Consider the following 26,980-nt stretch of genomic DNA (forward strand, 5'->3'; position numbering starts at 1 on the left):
GTTTGTCAAAGGTTGTGCTATTGTGGCATAATTTTTAATATATCGTCTGAAATCGCTTGACAAACCACAAACTGATCTGCAGCTTTTTTTATCTTTAGGAGGCTGTAAATTTTCTACGACTGTAAATTTTTCTGGATTTGGTGAAATAGTACCTTGATTTATCAGGTGTCCAAGAAAAACTAATTTTGGTACTACTATTTCCAACTTTTCTGGTTTTAATTTTAAGTATGCTTTTTCAAAGTTTCCCAGTATTTTTTTAAGTCCAACCAAGTGGTCTTCCAGGTTTTCATTAAACAGAATTACTTGATCTAAATAAGCCAAGGTATCTTTTTTTCTTCCTGACTCGTTATCTTTTAACACCAAATTTATTAGTCGACTAAAACAATTTGGACTAAATTATAAGCCAAACGGCATACGTTCAAATGTGAACATTCTTCCATCGTCTAATATTACTGTAGCCTTATGCTTTGTTTCTACATCTAAAGCAACTTGCCAATATCCTGCTATTAAATCAAAACTAGTGTAATATTTTGAACCCCTAACGAATCTAAAATCGTATCAATTCTTGGTAACTTCATCAAGTCTTTAACCGTGACGGCATTCAGTGATCTAAAGACTATACATAATCTCCAGGTGCTATCTTTTTTCCCGACTATTACTAGTGGAAAGCACCAATCGCTAATACTTTCTTTAATTATTCCCTGATCTTCCATTTCTTTTATTTGGCTTTCTAGCCATGGCTTTAAATGATAAGGTGTTTTATACGGTGACTTTTTGATTGGAGGGCCCTCTGTTGATATCTTGTGCGTGATTAAGTAAGTTAATCCGTAATCCGCTTTGTGTCTTGCAAAAGTCCATTTAAAATCCCAAAGAATATTTTCCATCCTAGTTTCTGCGTTTTTCGGTAAATGTTTTAAATCAAAGTGTTGCAAAAAATCCGTTTTCGTTATTCCATACTTTTCTTGTGGTTGCGGTTTTAATGAGGATAAATGTTCGTGGCTAGTAGATTTTACGCTTAATTCTGGACTGCTTATAGATTTTTTTTCTGAATTTGAAATCTTTTCTACTGATCCAAGTTCTATCTTGTTCAGTTTTATTTTATTATTACTTAGATTTGATAGTTTTAAGTATGTTATACCATTTTCAATTTTTATAACTTGATTTTACACGAAAATCATTGGGTATTCTTTTATGGTGTATCCTCCTATCATGGCATCCATTGTTTTAACCTTTTCTACTTTTGCATTCAATGTTGCTAAAACTTGAGCTGTCGTTGCCCCTTCTATGGTAATTTTTCTGCTTATTTTTAGGTTATAATTCGAATCTTCACTTTCGTCATTTGTTGTTACGCAAATTTGCCTATTATTTTCATTTGCCTGGTTTATGGTAATTGTATCGGATATGGGTTCCCATACAATCCCATATTTTCTGATAGTATCTACTCAAAGAATAATAGCAAACTATAGCTGCTTGAATGTTGTGAATTTTGCTCTTATTGCTATATTTCCTGTACTTAATTTCAGCGCAAAGTCTCCCAAAAGTGTCAGCCGTTTCCATGCCACTGAAATCAAGGTCTTCAGACGTCGACTTATTTAACTTCTGACACTGAAAGGCCACCTCTTGGAAACATCCTCTCGAATTAATGATTTAGATGCACCTGTATCTAGTAAACACGGTAAATTTTGAAAACACTCAATTTTAAAACAACGCAGAATCGGTAGATTATTATTATTTGCATTTGTATCACAACATTCTAAACTATATAAGGGTCTTTGTAAGGAAACAGCTCTGTCGACCCTTACATGCTGGTTTCTCCGTTTAAATGCCCACTGTTTGGCCAAAAGTTTATGGGATTATCCCAGTTTTCTTCAGCGCTGCTACTTTGACCCTGGGTATTATTAACCGTTTGCCTCCTAGGCCTAAATACAGGAATATTATTAGGTGTTTTCCAAATATTATTTGTTCTCTGCCTTCCTAAATTTCTACCCTTCATGCGTTCTGAAATGGTTTCTTGTCTTGTACGACTGGCCTTCTTTGCATATTCTATGCCAACAATTTGCTGCATAGTGGTTTGATTTGGTACAGTAATAGCAATAAAATTTTGTCTTAAATTGTTTTTTTGTTTCCTGGTTACTTCTAAATATTTTTGATCTGTCCTTGTTGGTTCCCCAACTATCTGTCTTTGGTGGAGGAGGGTGCCCATATTTTCTATAGTTATTAGCTGCTAATCTCTCAAGGTCGTGGAATCTGTCAGCTATTCTCCTAGACGGCGACCCTCGGCCTCCGTCGCGCCTTTTTGGTTCACGATTTGGCTCCTCAATGCTCAGCCTTTTCTGTCCCCTTTCATATTTTATACTTTCTTGGGCTCCTGTGTTATTTATTGAGATCTGGTCAAACTTTTCATAGCTTCGTCAATTTTTACCTCTGTTTCGACTAGTATTATAGCCTGCTCTAAATTTTCAGGTTTCAGCGATAGTATTAGTCTTAATAACTTTTTTGGTAACCCTTGGGTAAAATTTAGTAGTTGTACTTTCTGTACTGTCTCGTCATTTCTTCCTTTCTCTAATTGTAAACACAAGGATCTAAAAAATTTTTCTGCATATTCCCTGATACTAGCTGAGGTATTGAATGTGACTACCTCTGTTCTTAACCTCTCGGAGATGCTTGTCTCTATGAATCTTGTTTTAAAAGATTCAATTAGAGTACTGATGTCCTTGGGCTCTTTTTCCTTAATTGCCTCAAAATGTTTAAGGGCGCTTCCCTTTAATCTGGCTGCAACGCATTGCTCTTTGACCTTATCCTCAAAGGATTCAGTTAGTTCGTCAAAAATTTTTAATTTTTCGATAAACTCATCTACATCTGACATTTCCCGCGTATTTTGGTATAATTTTTGCAATTTCAAGGACTGTTGATAGGGAAGTCATTTTTTCCTCTGGTAAAGCCATTTTATTTCAATCTACTATTTTTATCTAGCCTTCTCGACCCAGTTTTTCCAGCGACCACCAGTTGTTGTGAAGTATATATTTTATGGTATTTGGGGGGTGTAATCGTAGATGCCTTCATTCTCCCTTTATACGGGAGATAAACTCTGGCCCTAAGGTAATTTAACTTTGGTAGCGTGCTTTAGGCTATGACCGAACTAATGAGGCGTACCGACTGGGTATATTCAAGGGGCTAAAGGTAGATCGTAGAGAGGTTGTCTAAAACACAATACTTTTATTCAATTTACACATAATAATTACAGATATAGATATGCTACTGGGACTGGCTGCCCCAAGTAGACCACAAGTCTCAAAAACTACAATAATATATAATAAGATTCAGACACTTACAATGATCAAAAAAAATCCCAAGATATTTCTAATGAGAAAATAAACGGGCAGAGGTTCACCCTGCAAGTCAAAAGGTCTGCCCCAGTCTCAAAAATCGGGGTATATGTATGAAAAACTAACCAAGTCCTTCCGGTACATTGGCGCATTTAGCAGAGAAAGTGGTTATTTCGGACCTTATCTCTCCTCCTACATATTCCAAGATTTATATCCTTATCTTAGTATGTGGTAGTTTGAAACTTTGTTTTAGGGTCTCAATATATTTTTACTCAATTAATAATTAAATTAGTTAGAAATCTGTGTCATAATTTTGGCCAACCATTTAAAAATCCTTACTAAAATCGAGGTTGAACGTGCTTGGTGAAGTGAAATTTTTATTATTATTTTAAATCAGAAAAATCGGCGCGCCGTGGCGCGCCGCCAGTCTAAAATCAGCGGCGCGCCGCCAACAAAAATTTCGTCGCGCCTGGTGGCGCGCCGCCACCGATACTAAATCACACATTCGCCGCCGTCATGTCGGCGTGGCGCGGCTTCGGGGACTACTCTCAATCCAGGCAATCTAATGGTTCTATATCAATTTTAAATTCTCGGTCGACCTGCCTGAGACTCAAGGCAGGTGTGCCTTTCCAAAAAATAACACACAAGCATTTGTCCAATAAGAGAGTCATACTTACTCTCACCATTTACCCGTGGCATTTAAACATTTTTGCCTCTCAATTACTGGGACTATCTGTCTTGTTTTTTTTTCTAAAATTAGCCATATATTGATGCCTACTACAAAATAGTTGATTTTCTAAATACTCTATATTTTCACATACTCTTTGATTTAAACATAGAGTGGAACTGGATTATCAGCAAAACGTCAAATTTACAATTTGATCGTATTTTACAATTGGATAGTTAAAACGCCTCTTATTTTGCATTCGTTTCTATTACTCTATGTGCATGCTTCATCCACTTTTATTGAAGAAATAAACACATTTCGTTGGATGAATAATTTGCTTAACAGAAAAACTTGTAATTGTTAAAATCAGGCTATCAAAAATTTCAAATATGGCAGAAGAAGATATAAAAGATATGCAATTTCACAAAATGGGGCTTGATGACAGGATACTGAAGGTGAGTTTATAACCCTGTTGTGAGCCTAGGTTAGATTAAGTTTCAGTTTTTGATAGCTTAGGGTAACAGTTGTGTGGATGGCCTTTTCTGAATTAAACACTTCATATCCTTAATCAGTCGTGTTCCAAAATATAGCCCAACAGTCCTCAACATGACAATTACACTCAAGTCCCCTCCCTAATGGGACCAGAAAAGCCAATTGCTAGCTAGGCTAGGTTATTAGGGTAAGACACCCAGTAGTCGGACACTTTAATCACTTTGAAAACTTTTTGACATTTAAACTACTCTAATTACTGTATTATACCACCTAGAAACTTAATTTTTGTATCAAAAAATTTCTGAAGAATTTCTGAACAAGTAGGTTACTAATTCAAATAGTTTCACTTGTACAGCGCCTCCTATTTTTGAATTTACTAGCAAATGACAATTCTGCCTAAACTTGGACATACAAACGGCTCATTGTAAATAGTGATTAAAATAGTATAAAAGATTATGTCCGAGAATTGGCAGGTGGCCGACTACTGGGTGTCTTACCCTATTATTATTGGTAAATTTGCAAGTGGCACAATAATTGGTAAATATATACCAAAGCATATTATTGAGTAGTAACTAAAGTGAATATACCATTTGATGCCTTTTTTATGCTGATTACAAATAGCCTAGGCCTTTAGGCTAATAATTGTTCCTAGGCTATTGGAAATGAATTTTAGACCCCTCCCCCTATATATGCCAATTCAGGGTATATATTTCTACATTAGGGGAGGGGGTAAAGTTTAAACTTACCTCTCATTTACATCAGAAATAAAATATCCCCCCCCCCCCCCTAATGTAGAAATATGCATAAGTCAAACAGTTCATGGTAATGAACTGTAAGTAAGGAGCAACCTGGCTCAATAGTAACCAAAGCTCTAAAAAACCAAATTTTGATACCAATAGATACATTAAAAGAATCAGATTTTTGTTCTTATTTTAAATATATAAGTTTGGCTCAGAATGCAGGGCTGAGTGTAAGCAATGAATAGGTACTATTTGGAAGATGAAGATGGCTTTAAACAATTGTTTGCCTGTTATTCCAAGCAAATTAATGGTCCTGTGTCAATTCTAAATTCTTGGTCAACCTTCCTAAGACATAGGCGGGTGTGCCTTGTTTGCCTCTCATTCCAGGCAATCTAATGGTCCTACGTCAATTTTAAATTCTTGGACAACCTGCCTGAAATTCTAGGCAGGTGTGCCTTTCCAAAAACTAACACACAAGTATTTGTCCAATAAGAGAGTCATACTTACTCTCACCATTTATCCGTGCCATTTAAATATTTTGGCCTTTCAATTACTCGAACTATCTGTCTTGTCTTTTTTTTTTCTAAAATTAGCCTTATCTTGATGCCTACTACAAAATACTTGATTTTCTAAATACTTTATAGTTTCACATACTCTTTGATTTAAACATAGAGTGGAACTGGATTATCAGCAAAACGTCAAATTTGCAATTTGATTATATTTTACAGTTTGATAGTTAAAAGGCCTCTTATTTTGCACTTGTTTCTATTACTCTATGTGCATGCTTCATCCACTTTTGCTGAAGAAATAAACACATTTTGTTGGATGAATAATTTGCTTAACAGAAAAACCTGAAATTGTTAAAATCATGGTAATGGTAATGAACTGTAAGTAAGGAGCAACCTGGCTCAATAGTAACCAAAGCTCTAGAAAACAGACTTTTGATACCAATAGATCCATCAAAAGAATCAGATTTTTGTTCTGATTTTAAATATATAAGTTTCACCAAGTTTAGTCTTACCCATCAAAAGTAATGCACCTGAGAAAATCTGCCTTATTTTCAAAAAAAGGGTCAAACACCCCCTAAACGTCATAGAACTTTAATGAAAATTACACTATCAGATTCAGCATATCAGAGAACCCTACTAATGAAGTTTCAAGCTCCTATCTGCAAAAATGTGGAATTTTGTATTTTTTGCCAGAAGAAAGATCACAGATGGGTTTTTTTTTCCCAGGGTGATTGTATCAACCCATTTGTCCTAGAATATCACGGGAGGGCTCATTTGATTGGAAATTCAAAGGGGTAGTGCCCTTTTGAATATCTGAAAATTATTAGATTGCAACTAACCCCCCTCTCGCACCCACTATTTCCTCAAACAAATACAATGAAAATTTTGATATAGCCATTTTTTCAACGTAGCTGAAAATTCTGGAAATTATGTCTTCGAGGATGAAAAATTACAGGTTGTAAGTTATGCCCTGGAGGAATATAAGGTTTTTATAGATAGCAATGTTGTAGAAACTTCAAAAGGGGCTCATTCAATGGGAAATTGAGAGGGCTTGTCCCCTTTTAATAGTTGAGTGATTGGAGAGCAACTAACCCCCCTCTCATGCCTACCTTTTTCCCAAACACTTCCAATCAAAATTTTGAGATATTTATTTTGTTGAACATAGTTGAAATTCTTTTAAATATTTTCACTTTTCTAACTTGAAGAAATCAATTAAGATTTTAAGGAATAAATATCAGCATATGTATATTAAACTGATAATGCAGATTTTTTTCAGTAAATTCATTTGAGTTATTCTCAGTGAAACGCAAATTATATTAGGGTTATCAGAAGGCTTGGGGTTTATAACCCTAGTCATAATAATTTTTGTCCGTTTTTAGTTTGACTCTTTATTTATTTTAATTTCTGTTTGTTTTGTGTTTCATTTATTTATTGGTACTGATTTGTGGTAGTTGTATTCTTGGTAGATTATTTGATTCTATTTTTGTTCATTTGGTTTAATGGAGTTCTTTACTTTTTTTTAAAAACTTATTTTGTTGAAAAGTTTTTTTTTAATTAATATAAGAACAAAAATAGTGACTAGAACCTGTGTAGTCCCTGTGCATCTGTTCTGGATGCCTCCAAATAGTCATTTTTTGTCATTTTTTCTGAATGGAAAAGCACTAAACTCACTTTTCTTGTGCATCTTGTTGTGGCTGACCCTTGTGATGCCACAAAGGCCTACTACCCCATCCCCCCTAAAAATACATATCACCAGCTGCTGCATACGGATGCCCCCATAGATGTAGTAGCCTTTTTTAGATAAAGCCTGTACATCTATTTCTTTACCTTTGTAGAAGATCCTTCTTGGTACTATCAAGATCTCCACAATTATTTTCATTAATCCTGAGAACTTTGCCTGCAGCTTCAGACCTGATTAGGGATAGGCTAGCCTGCAACACTTTTCCAATGCATAATCTTAATGATATATTTTTCCATTCTCTTGAAATTTGTTGAAAATTCCTTGTTAAAACAGTTCTGCAACATACTGAACTTGTTGAAATCCAATTTTGCCTGAATGACTGATTAAAACACTGAATAAAAATAGAAACATGCTGAATATTATGGAATAATAATTTTGTTTGTTGAATGTTTTCTTAAAATTTGTAGGTTTTGTATTTTAGGGCTATATTTGGGACTATTGAAGGAGGGTTAAGGTGCATTGTCACAGATATAAATACAATATGAAAGAGCATAAAATAATAAATCCAATAGTGCTTTTTTTTACTGACATGTTTTCAGCTAAAGCCTAGAGATCTTACTGGAGAGAAGGAAACATGTTAAGAAAATGTTTTGTACTTTATAATATGAAGATTAATCATAGTTAACACATTTTGTATCTCCACTTATTTCAGTGCTCTTCGAATTTTTCTAATATAGGCCTATTTATAATTTCTTTAATAGCTTTTCTTCAGTTTTGAATCAACTTTGAAACAGAGCACCCTGTACACAATGTATTGAGAACATTTAAAGTAATTGCAGTGGCATTAACAAAAACTCATGAAAAAAGTCTATTGACTAAAGATAATTCTATGAAAAAACAAAAATAAAAAAAATATAGATAGTGCTTTGTTTCAGAAAAATGGCCTGAATCTTGAGTTTATAGTGCTGCATTTAGCAGACTTTTCAAAATTAAACAAAGTGTATACCAAAAAATTGATGAATTTCTTAGAAAAGTGGAAAAACACTGTAATAAGCAAAGATAAAGGCTACCTGCATGCAAAATGTTTTAACTATGATTATTCTGCATATCATGAAGTATGAATTGTTTTTTAAGATGTTTCCTTCTCAACAGATAGATCTCTAGGCAAACACCATCTTTATTCTGTGAAGCCACCCAACTAGAATGTTGCTTTTGATTGTTTCAGCTTCAGATTTGTGTATATATTTAGCTAGTAGGCCAGGCCATATGATAAAGTTGAATATTATAGTCATGTATGATGCTAGCTATCTTAAATGCAGTGATACAGTGTGGCCTATTTACAATTCAATATTTTGAATTGCAAATGTTTTTGTTTCATTGTATATAGGCAGTGAGCCAAGTGCCTGCCTCAACTCTTAAGAAGTATTTGCCTTAATTCTAAGTCTCTGAATTAGTGACAACTGAGAAGTTATTACAGAGAAGAATTTATTTATTAGTATTTTTTATTACATCTAACAAGGCCTAATGCAAACATATCAGCCCAGTTAAAGGTCATGATAGATGTGCAAGCACGTACTACTGAATTGACTGAGGGGTCTTGAGCCATTGAGTGTGACATTTGTGAGAAATGTATCTGTGGTGAATGCTTAGACCTCTCCCCTGGTGAATATGAACTTTTAAGTAAAATGATGCTGTCATTACATGTACAAGTTCCTGCCCAGCCTGTAAAGTTAGCCCTTCCCCATCCCCTAATAGTGAGCTGTCTATGATAGCTAAGCTAGCTTCTGTCATGGATAATTCCTTGAAAACTTTCAGGGAAGATCTAAAAAAGGAGTTTGCTAGAACTAGTCAATTATCCCTAGCCATTTCCCATCTGTAAACTGACATCATAAGTGACATTTCTGCCCAGGTCAGTGCTATTGTAAGTAGAGTATCACACAGAGAAAATTTGCTTCAATCTGTATGCTCTGTGTCAACTGTCAAGGACCTAGTGGGTTCCACAGTGAGTACAGAACTGTCCAAACTTCCTGTAGCCCTCCTTGACCAAGAATGATGTTTGTCTGATTACTTGTTCTGAGCATTGGCATTTTGAAAGACACTTGAATATTATTGCATATGGAATCCCCCCCCCCCCCCCGAGACTGACAATGCTGTTTTCCTGTATAATTATCTGGCCTCCACTTATGGGGTCAATATTGATACCCTCCCAGTAAATGTACAATGACTTACTAGTAGCCAACAACCCTCAGGTAGCTGCACCCCTCCTCTTCTCTGTGCCATTGACTGAATTGAAAAAGCAAATCATACAGAAATCTTCTGATACAAGAGGTACAATATGTTTCTATGGTGACAGTCCTAAGGACGATTGAAAAAAAACTCTAGTTGAGGAATTGAAACACCAAAAATGGATAGGAGGAATTGATAATTTGTAAGGGTGCAATTGTACAAAAAAACTTGGCAGTTGGAGCAATCCCCACTGATGACTGTGTTCCACTAATGACTCTGCCTCCTTCTACCCCTGTAAGTTATTTAAGTGATTACAGACTTGCACCATCTAGTCTGGTCTCTCAACTGCCTAGTAGTGTTCATAATAGTGTTTGTTCGTCTGATGCTGACCTTTCTTTTGCTTCTATTTCTAATGGTTCTTCTGCAATAACTTGCTCACCTACTATTTCTTCCTTGTAATTTCACAGCATGGTATCCAATATTATTCCTAGTTCTTTAGTTCCTGCTTATACTAGTCCTGCATCCTCTCAGATTCCTACCTCTCAAGGAATGAAGTGCCTTAGTTACAATGTTGACAGCCTTCCTAATAAACTTTCATAACTTTCTCTTCATATGCTAATGGAAGAGGTGGATGTTGCAGCAATTACAGAAGTTGCACCAAAAAACACCTTGTCAGCCTTACCAAACAATGAAATCCAAATTAATGGTTACCAACTCTTTTCTAACCTGAATTCCCTGCTTTGTGACAGAGGAGTGTGCTTATATGTAAGAGATGGACAAAAGGTTAGGTTCATTCATTTTAATTCTCTTACTACTGATTCAACTGAGTCTGTTCGGGTAAAAATACACAATTTCAATTGTAGTGGGTGTTGTTTATAGAAACCCCAGTGCTCCCTGTGCTTTGGATTCTGAATCTAATTTGGCTGTAATGCTATCACATGTGATATCCAATTTTGCAAGTTATGATCTTGTCCTTCTGGGGGACTTTAACCTTCTGGAAATCCAATGAATTGATGGATCTGGTTTTTGCACTAGAAATTCTCCTTTTTTATGTGTCCTCTCTGATAATTCCCTCTGTCAAACAATTTCCCAACCATCTCGTTTCAGGGAAGCTCAAGTTTCCAACACTCTTGATCTGGTTATAGTCAGCAATCCTGATCTTCTTATTAAGAATCTAATAATCACACCCATTGGTAATAGCAACAGTCAACTCTCTTCCAAGCAACAAATATATGTCAATTACAAACTAGTCTCTGAAAGACTTGTCAGTGCCAATTGGGAACAGCTTATCACCAATGATTTTGATGAGAGTTGGTCTAAAGTTAAAACTGTAATTTTACATGCTGAAAAGTTGTCCACTAGAATTTTTTGGGCTAAACAGGCAAAAATTCTGCCTTTTTAAACTGCTGAAGCAAGTAAGCTAATTAATATAAAACATCAAGCATGGAATCATTTCAGGAAAAAGAAAACTTCATAAAATTAACAACTTTCCAAAACTTTTTGTAACCAGACAACCAACCATATCAAGCAGTTGAAGGGAAAGTTTGAGGACCAATTGGCTGAGGATTCTAGGGAGAATCCTAAATAATTCTGGTGTTATGCCTCTCAGAGATGTCACTGCAGATGCACAGTCCCTGACATCCTGCATGATTGTCAACCAGTTGCTGATCCTGAGCTGAAAGTTGATATTTTTAACCAACAATTTGCATCTGTTTTTTCCTCCAATTCCAGCATTGTTTCTCCCCCATCTCCTATAGCCTATATGCTGTATCACATTATATGGAACCTATTCTGATTAATGATACAATAGTTCTAAAGGAACTTATGTCCCTAAATATGAATGAATCTCCTGGTCCAGGTTGCATTCATCCTTGTATCCTCCATTAATGTTGAACAGTCTGGTGCCAACCTCTTTCCTTACTGTTCTAGTTATCATTAATTCTTTTCAGACTACCTCTGGGTTGGAAAACAGCCCATATCATTCCAATATTTAAGAAAGGTTTTCAGCAGTTGTTATGGTTCTTCAAAGAATAATCAATTCTGTAGTAATTAGACATCTTGAAGCAAATAATCTCTTGCACAGCTCACAGCATGGCTTTCATTCTGGAAGATCTTTGATACCAGTCTCCTTGAATCATATGACTATGTCACAATCATACTTGATACTGGGTTGCCTACTGAAATGATTTTGATTGACTTTTCCAAAACTTCTGACAGAGATTATCATAAGTAACTTGCAATCAAATTACTTGCTGTCAAGCTTGAAGAGAAGTCCCGCTCTGGATCCTTGATTTTCTTTATGACTCTGATGACTCTGGTAGCAATATTCTTTCTTTGTCTAAGCATGTTTTGAGTGGAGTTCTTCAGGCAAGTGTTTTAGGTCCTGTGCATTTTAATATCTTCATCATTGATGCTCCTTCCACTATCAGCAGTAAACTAATGCTCTAACGCTGACAACCTGAAGCTCATTGGACCAGCCTTGTCCTGTGAAGATCATTCCCTTCTATTAAATAATCTTGGACTGCTTGATCAATGGGCTGAGTCTTGGCATCTTAAATTTAATATTGTCAAGTGCCATGTCATTCACTTTGGCAAAATGAAACCTTGTTGCACTTATTTTTTCTCAGATCACCCAGTTTCCTCTGTAAATACTGAGGAAGATCTTGGAACCACCATTGATAATGAATTAAAATTCAGTACTCATGCTAAGAAGTTTGCTGCTGGTGCTAGTTCAACTATGGGGCTGATTAAGTGTACTCTTTCCACTTGTTCCCCTAAAGTCATCTGTCTTCTGTATAAGGGACTTGTGCATCCTAAGCTTGAAGTTGGAATGTCTCTAGCCTCCCCTTGCTGTAAAAAAGGTACAAAAGTGTTGGAAGATGTGTGGAGATGTGCCACCAAAGGGATATCTGGCATGCAGGAACTTTCCTTTCCTGCAAGACTAGCAAAGCTGAAACTCCCAACACTTGTATACAGGAGAAATATAGGTGGTGCCATTTTAACCTATAAGTTAATGAGGGCTAATACACTCCCAGAATTTTTTCCCTCAAGAACTCAAGAACTGAAACTCCCACTCAAGAACTAGAGGTTACTGTTGAAACTTGTTAAGCAGACTACCCTATCCAGAGTCCGTGTTTAATTCTTTTCCTCGAGAATTGTCAACAGTTGTATAAACTCTCTGAAGAAACTGTTATTTCTGAATCTTTGGGCATCTTCAAACAAAGACTGGATGCTGAGTGCTCCTCCAGGGAGTGTAAACTCAACTGGGAAGCTATAGATCAGCATAGTGCATCTGGCCACTGAATATAGCTCAAATTTATTAATTAATACCAAGATACGGTAAGCTTTAACAAGCTTGTTGCACTAAACAATTATAAAAAAGTCTATAACAATGTCAATGACATAACAAAAACTTACAGTAACTGAAAACATTGAAAACAATATTACTGAAACATACAATAGCATAGCAACTTAACTGAAATATATCTGTTAATAATTGAAACCTACCAAAGAGTAAGCCTACAAAATAACTGAAAACACAGTCACACATCAGCTAATACAAAAGTAAAGATATTCTCAAAACGGATTGTGATAAGACCTAGCATAGAAATCTGTAGAGGTTAAACTACTTTTGAAAGACTGGACCATGGTACTTGCAACTATTTCCGATGGACGTAAATTCCAAGTCTTCCACACTTGGCTAGACAAAGAGTTTTGGCCTATTCTTTTCTGTGAACAGGGTGGGTATATTTTGTGTTGTTGATTACGGGTACTACTGTATTCTGTAAAAGTGAAGAAGTGAGTGGGAGTGGTACTATGAATGTTCCTAACAATGCGGAATGATTTTATTAGGTCGGTCCTATCACGTCTGAACTGTAGAGAAGGCCACTGTAGTCTTTGCATTCTCTGGTGGTAAGGTAGATGACTCAGGTATGGTATGAGTTTGGTGGCCCTACGTTGAACTCTCTCAACCCTCTCTCTATCTCTCTTATTAATGGGATACCATACTGATGAGCAATACTCAAGTACTGGATGTACAGTGGATATATAAAGTGAAATCAGTGAATGAAGATTAAACTTAGAAAAAGTACGCCTTAGACGTAGTGATTGGTAATTTTCCTTATGGGTGATATCTGATACATGTTTTTTAAATTTGAGACTTGAATCAAAACAAATCCCAAGGTCACGAACATATTCCACACTTGAAATTAATTTACCAACAACGAAGTAATGGTAATGTTGAGGGAGTCTATGCAAATAGTGCACAGCATTGCACTTCGTTTCATTCATGAACATAGAGTTTGCAGTACACCACTGTCCCAGAGCAACCAAATCCTCATGAAGTAAAGAAATCTCATGATCACTCATGACTGACCTATAGATTTTTACTTTATCTGCAAACATTTTTATGGTCAAACTACTAACAACGCCTAGCATATCATTAATAAAAAGACATAAGAGTACTGGCCTAAGACAACTGCCTAGTGGAACTCCGCCTATGACAGACATAGATGATGATGAAGCACCGCTTACTACAAACTCTTGGGTTCTATTTGTACGATAATCTGTTATCCATGCTTTAGTTTGTGGGCCTATACCATATAGTTGACATTTGTTTATCAGAAGTGAAATGGAAATTTTCTCAAATGCTTTGGAAAAGTCAATATAAATACAATCAAACAAAATACCATTATCAGCCATCAATTGAAAATCATAAATCACCACGAGAAATTACTTGTTACAAGATCGTCGTTTACGGAAACCATGCTTAGCAGAATGCCATAAGTTATTTTCCTCAAAATGTGCCTGGATTCTACTCACCACAATTTTCTCCATTATACAGAAAAAGATTGTTGTATTTCAAATTGGTCTGTAATTGTTGAAATGGAAGTGTGAACCCTTTTTGTACAGCGGCTTAGTGACAGTTGTTTTCCAATCTGAAGGACATATGTCAGATGGAAAACAACGATTAAAAATATATGTGAGTGGCCCAGCAAGCACTGATGCAAGTTGATGTAACATCAAATTGGGAAACCTGTCAATATCTTTTGTTTTTCCTGGATCAAGATTTCGGTGTGTCAGATAAATCTGCTGGACTGTAAACTCTGAATTAACAAATTCTTTTGTTAAATGTGGAGGAGTAAACTGAGTGTGTGTTTGAGTAAAAACTGAACCAAATACCTTATTGAAAGGTTGTGATTTTACAAAATCATCATCTATATGTGAAAAAGTTTCAGGATCTATACAGGAAGTGGATGATGGGGATTGTGAAAGTTGATTCCTTCTTACATACTTCCAAAATCTTTTTGGGCAACTTTGGACTGATGCTATAACATTTGACTCCACCTCTTGACAATTTAAACAAAGGAATTTAGTTGCTCTATTTCTAGCTCTTTTATAATTTAATCAAGAATCTAAGGTTTTAAATCTTAAATGATCACGCCACCTATCTCCTTTTTCTTTTAGTATTTGTACAATATACCAAGGAAGGATCTGTCTATTTTTGAAAAACTGTCTACTAGTATATATTGGTACATATTGATCTTTACCTTCTATAAGGGCGTGCTTAATAAATCAAAAGATGCATCAACAGTAGCATTACATTGCTGTAACTCCTCTCGTATAGAAAGAGATGAAATATAATCTGAAAATGCAATATAATTTCCTCTATCATAATCATATTTGGGAGAATGATTTGGAATATCAGAACAACCTACAACACAATTTAGTGATATCACCAATACCAAATGATCACTTTTTCCTAGTGGTGGCAAAAACAACACTAGCAACATCATCTGGTGATTTTGTAATTACACGGTCTAAAACTGAAGGAGTTGAATTAGCGCGCAAACGAGGAGGGTTTTGAATGTGCTGATACAAATAATGCTCATGTAAAGTTTCTAGGAAATGATTTTCAAATGACTCATCAGAAGGTTGTGTTGTACCCGATGTCCAATCAATAGAAGGTAGGTTAAAGTCACCAACTACTAAAAACTTAGAACTAGATAAAGAGACAGTGGATAAATACTGCAATATTTTTATATTATTAAATGAAGACAATTCACAAACACTAGGACTACGATAAATGGCTACAATGGCTCTAAAAGCGATTGAGGACCCGGGTAATTTCACATCAACTACTAAGGATTCACTTATAATTGAAGAAATTGGGTCATTAACTTCAATATACTTTAATGAGGTATGAATATAAATGAAAATTACACTCTTATAATTAGTATTTATAATGAGATTATAATCAGGCACTTTCAGGAAATATACATCTAGGTACTAATAATTCCCTGGTAGTAATTTTGTAATAACAGTAATATTGGGTTCATAGGTCGATATTAGGGTATGAAATTCATAAATTTTTGTAGATAAACAGTCTGCATTTGTATACAGAACAGTTAAATTACTTCGTTTGTTAATACTATGTAGAGGCAGGGAATAGGTTTTTAAAGGGCCATTCTATTGTTTGGGGTAATGGCTCCCCGTTTTAGCACATTTTTTGTCACTATACAACCATTTTTAATCCCTAACTTTTGACCACCAGCAGCAGCTCTTTTCTTGATTTCTTCTACTAATTCTTGTCTGTGTAGCCAGTCTTCTTTTGAGGTATCAGCATAGAAGCAAATGTCTCCCTTTTTAATGCGGGACTGTGTTAGGATGTCCATTTTAGTTTTAAAGGAACTGACTGAGAACGGTAAGGGATCTGGTCAATTGGATGAGTTGGGAGCGTTTGAGTTAGGGTTAGTGCTTGTCAGCCTTTGCAAATTGGTCACTGCACCTACATCAATTTGAAACCTGTTTTTAAGAAAATTTTGTAAGAACTGTAAGTCATTGGTTTGGGGTGGAACACCATATGCAACTAAATTCATACGTCTTTTCAGTCTGTCATTTTCTTGTAGCACCATCTTTTGAACTTCAGTTTTCAGCTTATCAACAATGGTATGATTGACCATTTCCTCAACGTTGGCCATGGGCCATGCAACAAAATGTATTTTACAGAAAACTACAATGCTCACACTATTTTTCAACAAAACTCCCCCAATTTTCTAGGCATTTAGCATAGCTTGATACAATTTATTATGTGCCATCTTCATAGAACATTGCTGTCTCTTCTGTCAACCATGTGGTAACATTTGTTTCAGCTTCTTTCATGCTGTTGAAGTGATGACAAAGGTGGTGATTATTTTTATTGCAGATAGTCATGGGGGATGAAACTTGAGTTGCTTAAGATATTCCTGAAACTGGAAAATTGATGGGATGGAAGCCCATTCATCACAAGTAAGTTAAACTCAAACAAATCTTGGCCTCTAAAAAGTCACGTGCACTGTATTTTGTGACAGATAAGGCACTTTAATGCTTGATTTTTGACCACCAGGGGAAATAATCAATAAAAACCTTTATTGCAAGACATTTAAAAAACGAAGCTGAAAAATTCAGAAACAGCACCAAGGAATGCTCACAAAGGTGTGGATTCGTTCATGATATTGCTCAGCTCTTTAATGCAGATGTGACAAAAGAACTCCCACAGGACTTTTGTTCAGATTTTTTGACCATTCTCTATACAGCTGCAATGTTGCTCCTAGAAACTTTCATTTGTTTCTCCATTTGAAATCTTTCTTTTGCAGTCATTGCTTCAATAGCAATGAAGAGCCTAAAGAAAACTCTACCACATGGTTGACAACACAGGTGGCAACATTCTGTGAAAAGTGTACACAAAAACTTGTCCTATGTTATGATAAATGCCTAGAAAATCATAAGTTTTGTCAAAAAATAGGGTAAGAGTTGTATTTTTTTGCTTTATTCGTGCATGTTTTCTTTTATATATTAAAAATGTAACTTACTTTCTGGATATACCTTGTAGGCTATTAAGTCTTTTGCATTACTTAGCTAGGTAGAAATTGAACACACCACTCAATATATTCAATTCAATTCAATTCAAACTTTTTGTTTCCTCCGAATACGAAGAGGAAAAAAAAAAAAAAATAAAAATAATAAACGCTAATCAACAGGCCATAAAATTATTTTAAACTATATAACAACAAATACGCAAAGGCCTTCAATCAAAATTACCACACAAATTAACACTTCATTCAATAGATAATAAATTAACACTTCACAAATTAACACTTCATTCAAAAATTAAATCAAATAAAATAAATTAAGCTTCGTGCGCAGCTCTATATAAATTATGAGAAAAAACATTTAATTTGGATAAAAAATTCTTTTGCTTTTTTTCCAAAACATCAACAGGGTTTTTTATTTTATATGCATTCATTAAAAGAGTATTTGATTCAGATTTAGAAAAGCGGCAAAGGAACTTAGCAAAATTAAAAAATGTGGTTTTTACATGCGCAATATTACTAATTCTAAAAAACGGGAGAAGCTATTAAAAAACTAAAATCTGAGGCAAAGCGACTGTATTATATACCCGAGCCAGTGATTTCTGAGAAAGAAGATCGCGAAGACAAATTACTGCCCTGAAACTAGACGCCATTCTACTTTTAACTGCTTTAGAAATAGAAGCACGGCATAGAGCTAAAGTTGGTCCATAAGGTACACCAAGACATAAAAAAGATTCTAAAGGTTTTAAAATACTATCATAAATACGAACAGACATTTCTGAATTAATGAGATCATTAGCCTTAGGACCAAGAATTAAAAACTGACACTTTTCAGGGCAAAAACGAAGTCCATGCTCACTAAAAACCTTTGCTAAAAAATCTAAATTTTGTTGAAGTGACTGAAGTGATCGACTCAAAAGGAGTAAATCATCTGCGTAAGCAATTCACGACAGAACATAACCTTTACCATAAATAAAAGTCAACTTAATTTGATCAAACAGCCCCGAAACAGTAATATTGAAAATCAAAGGAGAAATAATGCTTCCTTGTCTCAGCCCCCTACATAACTTAACATTATAATCACTAAACTGATTCTTCCACTTAATACAAATACAAGAGGAGCCATACCACTTTTTTAAAACCAAAACTACTGGTAGTGGGACATTATTCTTCAGAAGCGCAGTCATAGCCCAAGAATGGATAATTGAATCATACGCCGCCGCAAAATCTAACGCAAGTGTATAAACTCTATCCCATTGCTTACAAAATGATATTATTCTTGAAAGGAGGGTATGAGCAACATCCATGCTTAGACCCTTACGGAACCCAATTTGATTCAGGCCTTGGTTACAAGACTCCAAATACTTTAATAAAACTAACTCAAAAACTTTGCTAATCTGGTACGAAACAGTAATTGGCCTGTAATCAGAACATCGATTCGTATTCCCTCTTTTTTTTGAAAGGGGTGAAGTGGTAGCACGAGAAAAGCTATTGTGAGGAACTCCAGAAGAAAAACTAGTAGTAAAAAGAGTAGCGAGGAGAAGGATTGCTTTGGGGGATGCCCATTTTATATGGTTTGAATGTATACGATCATGACCAAAAGAATGCTTACATTTTAGAGCTTTAATTGCTACCATTACATCATCAACAGAAACAGATATTTTACTATTTGGGTGGGGCTTTGAAATTTCTTCCGATTATAAAGAGTCAAGCCGTGATTCAACTGCCGCATCACCGGGTGTAAATACTTGATTATAATGAGTTATCCAATCTTCTAGTTTCAGAGAACTATTAGAATCTGGTGAACAATTATTATTACGACGTCTAGAATTAACAAAACTCCAAAGCTCATTCTTATCACCAGTAATCCTTGAACCAATTTCATCTTTTATAATTTCATTATGCAAATGCAACTCAGCCCGAAAAACGCGTTTAGTTAATTTCATACCATCATAAAATGGTCCAGATCGCGGTTTTCCCGCGCAATTCCAAAGGTAACAAGCTTGAGAAGCATTCTTTTGGCTTTGCTTTAAAATCGGGTTAAGGTTCCAACCTAAAACACGAGATCCACGACGGAAAGAATCAGTTCTAAATGCTTTATTAGCCCCGACTTTTAAACACCTTGTTCCTTATTATGTGCCAATAGAAAATGGTTGCCAAACATTCTGAGAACAACTCTAAAACAATCATAAAGACTTATGTCAATACCAAAAGTGAATTACCTCGTTTGATCCACCCCCATCATGGATGAATATGCAGCCCACTATAAATATTTGCTCTATTTTTGAGAATGCCATGGCTCTTTTCTTCCTGATGATTGATTAGCATTTGGTGTAAAAAAAGAAAAAAAAGCTGCATTATTGAAAAGCATAGGCTATTTCAATTATATAGGATGGACAGTAGCCTATATTTATTCATTAGGGGGAGGGGGCTAAAGTGAAGCAAAACATTTTTGGGAATGAGATAAATAAGTTGGTCAACTTATGAATGTTTTAAGGTAGTTTTCGGAATTTCTGGTAACCATATAAGGAACAAGGTGTCACCTTGAGGGTTCAAAAAAAATTTCATTGAGTGACATATTCAAATCGTACCTAGCTAAAAAATGCGAAAAATTAGTATTTAACAAGCCTAATCTGGTCCTAATTTTGTGAAATATTGCCCAATCTTGGACGGGGGATCTTAAAGTTAGAGCTAGGTATCTAAATCACATACTTAATTATGGTTAAATTTAATCTCTGACAAGTGTTGGGAAGCAGAATAATTGTTTTTTAATTGGCTAGGAAGTAGGGGTAACTTTTTTCAAAGTTTAAATATATATAGGCCTATATATAAAAAGTTTCCCAAGATTGTAGTCAGTCAATCACCTAGCTTAGTCCCAACTATCAGCTAATCCCAACTGTATAAACTGTATACTGCTTAAGTAAATAGCCAAATGCATTGAATGTATTATTATTTGTTTTTCCCTTGGTTACTGATTGGTAAGTTGGTCAGAAATCGCAATCCCTTTTTCTGTAAGTTGAAAGTGATTGGATGGCGAACAAACCTTCTCCTGTGCCTTTTTTGCTACTGAGCCTCAAGACATCTGGGCATCATTCTAAGATAGCCATTTTGTTCAATATGAATTCCAACAAATATTCTTGCAGGGATGTGATGACTCCCATAGCTCCTCTGCCAAGGCCCATAAAAAACGCAGTTTGCCAATTGTTTTTCATAGGTTTTTAATGGCGGGAGGAGGAGGAGGGGGGTGTTTGATGTTGGGTGTGCAATCGGCTTGACAATTTCAGGGATTGTTCTCCAGGTCAAAGGGACCAAAAATATATGAGAAGGGTAGGGTTGCTGGAAATTGAGCCAAGCAAACCTTTTGTTCCTGGTCAGTTTGAAACATGTGTCAGTTAGTGCTTAGACCAAAAAGAAATCAATATACAGTAAAATGTTCTGGAGCATGGCCCCCTTAGACCCTTTGAAAATGGACCGCTAGAAGGGCCCAAAATTGTTTCCCAATCAGCTTGAGACTTTTATTCTTTTTTCCTGTGGCTAAGGGGACCCCAATGAAGATGAAAAAATAGAGACAAATCTTGCTCCCCCTTAAAATTGAATCCAATAAAAGACCAAAAAGCTTTTTTCCTCAGCCTCTTTTGTATGAAAATTTTGGTTATAGAAACTTAGAAGAGGGTTTGTGCAATTGAAAATTATAGTGCCCTTTTTATGGGCCAAAGATTGGATGGCAACCAACCTCCCTCCCATACCCTTCTTTATGGCCCCCATCACCTCATGATGCTTGATCATTTGATGCTGAGGTGGTCATTGCTGTTGTTACCTTTCTTGTCAATCGTGCCCTAACCATTTGCTCTGAATCTCACATCACATACGAACTAAACTTTATTAGAGACATACTTTTTGGAAACGGTTATCCTATTGTCTTTATTAACAATTCAATTAGCAGAAGACTGGCAAGACCCCCCATAAAATCAAGAGTCTTTTACCATTTGAAGTTCCCGCCAAGCCTCAAATATAATTTACCTTCCATATACCCCAAAAGTCACTACAAGTTTAAAAAAAGTTTGTACATAAAATAACTTTTTTGAAGTATTTACCAATAGTTTTAAAATCATGAACTTCCTAAACTCTGGTAATGATATAACCCCAGTTACTCGTCAAAGAGGGGTTTATCAAATACCATGTGACTGTGACAACTACTATGTTGATAGAACACATCAAAACTTAGAAAAATGCCTACAACAGCACAAAGATGACATAACTAAACCTTTTAGTTCTAATAGTACAAATATTGCTTTTGATTCTGCTCTAAGCAGTCATATCTTTGATAGTCTTAGCCATATAATGCTTTTTGAAGAAACTTCCCTTATTAGCAATGATTTAGGCATAAAACAAGTTGTTCCAGAGGCAATTGAAATTAGAATCAAAATAAATAATAATATTTCTTTAAATAGGGATTCGGGGAAATATTTGCTTAATGCCTAATATACAAATTTAATTAGAAATTATTTAACTAATTATATTGAAACTGACCGTATTTCTTAACTAATTATAGACTGACCGTATTTCAAACAATAGGCTGTACGAAAAATGTGGCTCAATCCCGCTTTCTAGGGCTATAATGAAAGAAAGGTTGAGATGGCTAGGGCACATTATGCAGAGGAAGGATGACAGATTGCCGAAGATTGTCCTTTTCGGGCCAACCATCTAGGGCTAAACGGAAAGCAGGTTGTCCTCGTCTGGGGTGGGAGGACGTCATAAGGAAAGATTTAATGGAAATGGGAACTTCGTGGGTGGGTGTAAAAAGGGAGGCTTTGAATAGATTGGGGTGGAGGAGGAGTCTGCGTAGCTGTGTTGGCCTCAGGCGGCTTGGTGTTGCGGTGAGTTGTTAGTAGTAGTAGTAGTAGTAGTAATTATATTGAAAACTTCCTTGAAGTAATGATGCTAGGGCTGTTTTGAAAAAATTCTAGTTTCAACAAGTGAATTTTAATGTGAGTTCTTTTATATTTGTTTTTTCTTCATTTGTTTTTGCTGAAGACGGCCCTTGGATATAAGGTCAAAATATTCATTTAAAGTTGCGTTCCACTGTCTTATATAAAAAAATTCTACTTGTTGTTTATGATGGAAAGGTAGTATGGTCTTTGTTGCTATTTGTTCTGCTTTTTTGCTTATGTTCTTTGTTTATAGATAGTGAGTCTCCATTAAACAATTTTATTTTAACCTGAAGTCTGACAAGGAAATATGTTACAATAGTTTCTACCTATTTGTGCAATGATTAAACTTTGAATAAACCTGCATATGCACATGCAAGATAAATAAACATACTTTTTCTTACCTTTTGTCTTCAATTACTGTATAGATTTCGATTTTTCTTATAGGTTTCAGATTAGCTTAAGGTTTCAGAAACACTATTGATATTGCAGTTGTTAAGACCAATGATTTGCCTGAAAAATCAGCCTGTTATTTTGTATATTGTTTAGTGATTTTTTTGTTAGTAGAATAATATTTATTTTTTGCTGGAGTTTCAAGAGAATTTAATTCACTAGTTTTACAGATGTATGTCACATAAATTTAAAAGTGATAATTTTGTTTTCTTTAAGCTTCAATTTTGCTCTTTACTTCCATCAGAAAAGATTTGTCTTTCTCTTAATCAGCACAAAGAACTAAAGTTATAGTTTGTTTACAGCTTCTATGTAAACAATAGCAGTTGAAAATACAAAGAAAATAAAATAAATAAGGCAACATTTCCTATCACAAAACTATAAAAGCAAATGCAGCAAGCAATGCAACAAAAGTAGTGAGTCAATTGATACATATTGATCTTGATATATAATAGTTTTATTGTAATATTGATAATATTGACAATAAGTAATATTGATATATAATAGTTTAATGCCACAAAGTTAATTTCTAAAAAGAATGTATTGCCTTTTTACATCACAATCATATGCAAATTATCAAACTGTTAATTCAACACATGCAATATTTCCTGTTGTTGTCCTCTCTTCGTCAATTTTTTCTTTGTATTTTTTAGATTGCTTTTAAAGTATTATTTTGATTGTTGTACATACAACAAGCTGATGATGTTATCGAAGTCTTTGATCGAAAATATTTATTTTTAAAGCTTTTATAATATTAATTGTGTATTTATTATATAAAATCAATAATAAATATTTAATTTAACTAAATGAACAATATCATCCTTGAAGAATTTTCATAAAAAACAAACACGCAACCACCTTTTTTTGTTAGATAATTCCTTTTTGAAGCGGCAAGGAAGTCAAACTTTAGCGTGAAAAGTGGGGGAGGGGGCTGATCGAGAAAGCCCCTCTGAATTTAGAATATTTACTCCTCGTTTTACACTTTAATTTAGTTCATTACTTTTATATGAAAAAACTTTTTTAAATACCTCACTTCTGTTTGTTATTAATGTCAAACTCAGGGTTGTCATACATTATTATAATTAAGGCAAACATAAATTCTCCCCCCCCCCACTCACACACGCATGTGCCTGCAAGAAATGCACTAATTAAAATAAAAAATCAGATGTCATAGTTCTCCAACTTATTTAATTGCTGGTTCGTTTTGTTTTTGAGTGAATGAATTGTTTTCTTTCAACTTCTCAGTTGTTTGCTAGTATCCGTCGATGGTAGTTCATAATTTTTTTTTTGGATTTTGTACAAATCGCGGATATTGGCGAATGACTCGCTTTTATGGTTTTTAGGTATTTGGTTTTAATTCTTGTAAATTTTTGGCTTTTACTGAGTTTTATTCATATTTTAATTTTTTTTTGTTTTTTTTCATTTTTTTCTTCGGTTTCTTTTCACATTGACTTTCCGCATTTGCTTTTGTTGTTTTTTTTCTTCGGCACTTTTCTTGAATACATTATTTCGTTTCGCGCGGAAGAAGAGAGGCGGTTGTCCTCTCGAAATATTCGCTTTGTTTGTTTTCAGTATTCTCGTTTGGCCTTAAAAACCCCATTTTTGATCGTTTCCTTTTCTTATAACACACACTTTTGTATTTTAAGACCTTATGTATTTTCTTAGGTATATTTAAATTTTGCACTAACTTGTCTTCTTTTCATCAGGCCATAGCAAAACTTGGTTGGGTAAAGCCAACATTGATTCAAGAGCGAGCCATTCCTCTTGCATTAGAAGGGAAAGATTTAATAGCCAGAGGCAGGACAGGAAGTGGGAAAACAGCAATTTTCCTTGTACCAGCTATTCAAAAGATTTTGAATCACAAGGTATTCTTTGGAAGGATTTTTTTTTACATATAAGGTATATACAACCATTGCTGTGATCTCAAAAGAAAGATGATCCAAGCAAAATCACCAATTCTTGAAAAATTGGCCTGGGGAAAACTCCCCCTCCATGGAAAATTCACCCGCGGAATATTCACCAGCGGAAAGTTCTCCCCCATGGAAAATTTCTCGTCGCGTAATATAACTATCGTATTATTAACTTTTAAAGTAGGCTAATTAAAACATCCCACAACGGAATTTCCCCCCGGAACACCCTCCCGCCTGCAGAAAAAAATTCTCCGCGGAAAATCTTTCTTAAAGGAATAGTCCTGATTCTGAGCGTGAATATTTATTATGAATATATTTTTCATGTTTGATTCAATAAAATTTACAGTGCTATTTTATTGCTACTAACCATGTGCTAAGGACACAGGTTCCAGATTTTTGTGTCAATAAGAATAAAAAATTAGTAGAAAAGGCTGAAAAATATAAATATTTTTATTAATGATGATTATTATTATAATTAAAAGAAACGCATGCAAAATGGCATCATACTATTTAAGATTGCTGTTACTGTTAAGATATTATAAATCAGAAATTTTAACAGCTTCTTCTTCATCTAGATCTTTATATGAAGTTCTTATGCGTCAATTTTTCGCATTTTTTATATCCTTATTTGTTTTTTTTTCCAATTTGTCCTGCTTCTTGAACACTTTCCTGCTTGATGGGAAAGTGGAAACACTTTGCTGCTTGAACATAGGTGTGGCACTTTTATTAAATCTAAATTTGTTGTAGTAAACTTCTCCCTGTCTATGTACAGTATCTAATCTGAATTTATTTGTGACATTCTTGGTTAGCGTGTGACATTCTGACACTCTTTGTGACATTCTTGGTTAGCTTTAAAGTTATGAAAGACTTGTGACATTCTGACACTCTTTGTGACATTCTTGGTTAGATTTAAAGTTATGAAAGACTTGTGACATTCTGACACTCTTTGTGACATTCTTGGTTAGCTTTGAAGTTATGAAAAACAACTTTTGAGCATAAGAGTGAGCGTTATGCAAGCCTAATCTTGTATCAAATGTATTTCAAAGGGGGCAAAGCTGGTGTAAGTCAGCTTGACTTTGTCTGGCTGGGCTAAGTAAAGCGATGACTCTTGCTGAGAGCTGTATATCACATAATGAGGACTAAGACTAAAAAGAAGTGGCAAAAAGATGATGCCTTTCTTCCTCTTATTCTTTATATTATTTACTCAATTTTTTTTTTATTCTGTTTTCTTGTTTTCTTATCCTCTTATTTTTTTATAAATAGAAGAGCAGAAAAGATGCCTGCATTTTCTCTTATTTTCTCATTCATCTTGTTTATTCTTATTAATTTTCTCATTTCTTATTATCTTGTACTTTATTTTCTAATTTTCTTATAAACTGAAGAGAAGAAAAGATTCTGTATTTTCTATTATTATCTTATTTTATTGTAAATAGAAGAGCAGAAAAGATGCCTGAATTTTCTCTTATTATCTTATACTTTATTTTCAAATTTTCTAATAAACAGAAGAGAAGAAAAGATTTTGTATTTTCTATTATTATCTTATTTTATTATAAATAGAAGAGAAGGAAAGGTGTCTGTATTTTCTCTTAATTTTCTTCTGTATTTTCAAGATCAGTGTTGTGGAGTCACTTGCTAATACAACCAGTTGACTCACTTTAAGCTAAAATTTTCCCCCGGCACCAATTGCATTCACAATCCTTTTCAGTTCTTCTTTAAGTTTAGGAGATGGAAACCTGAAATTTGTAGCTGATATTAAACTAGTATAAAACTACATAATAATTATTGAGCTATAACGCGGCTGAGATACGATAGAAAATGTTGTAAGTAAACTTCACGTAAATATTTGTAGTATTTTCAGGGAAGGAATTTTGGTACCTGTGTATTATGCGCCATTCACTCAAGTTTATGCTAATGTAATACTCGAGAACAAACCGGTTTCTTCGTTAGTTTTTTTTTCAGCTTAGCGCGAAACAAGGCAAAGGCAGGTGACAGAATATATGGGAAATATATAATTTGGGCTATATATTTGCACATAAGGGGGAGGGGTAAAGTATTTGGACAGTTTGAAGTCAGAAAATAATTTTTTCTTCGTAATATGCAGAACAATTGTACCTCATTTTGCATGCAGCCCTGCTATAATTTACCCCCCCCCCCCCCGGATGTGCAAATCTATAGCGCAAATTTCTTTATAAAGTAACAAA

General features: G+C 34.8%; 1 protein-coding gene across 1 annotated transcript in view; it reads left to right on the forward strand.

Annotated features, from left to right (window-relative positions):
- Positions 1 to 4,293: 4,293 nt before the first annotated feature.
- Positions 4,294 to 26,980, forward strand: part of Ddx56 (putative ATP-dependent RNA helicase DDX56) — a 64,638-nt gene continuing 41,951 nt past the window's right edge. The window contains exons 1-2 of the mRNA XM_089088120.1: positions 4,294 to 4,448; positions 24,576 to 24,734. Coding sequence (XP_088944246.1) covers positions 4,383 to 4,448; positions 24,576 to 24,734 — 225 coding nt within the window. The 5' untranslated portion in view covers positions 4,294 to 4,382. The remainder of the gene's footprint in view (positions 4,449 to 24,575; positions 24,735 to 26,980) is intronic.

Source organism: Artemia sp. Qi Xiang Cuo, chromosome 4, assembly GCF_049724085.1.
Source record: "Artemia sp. Qi Xiang Cuo chromosome 4, ASM4972408v1, whole genome shotgun sequence".
NCBI lineage: Eukaryota > Metazoa > Arthropoda > Branchiopoda > Anostraca > Artemiidae > Artemia > Artemia sp. Qi Xiang Cuo.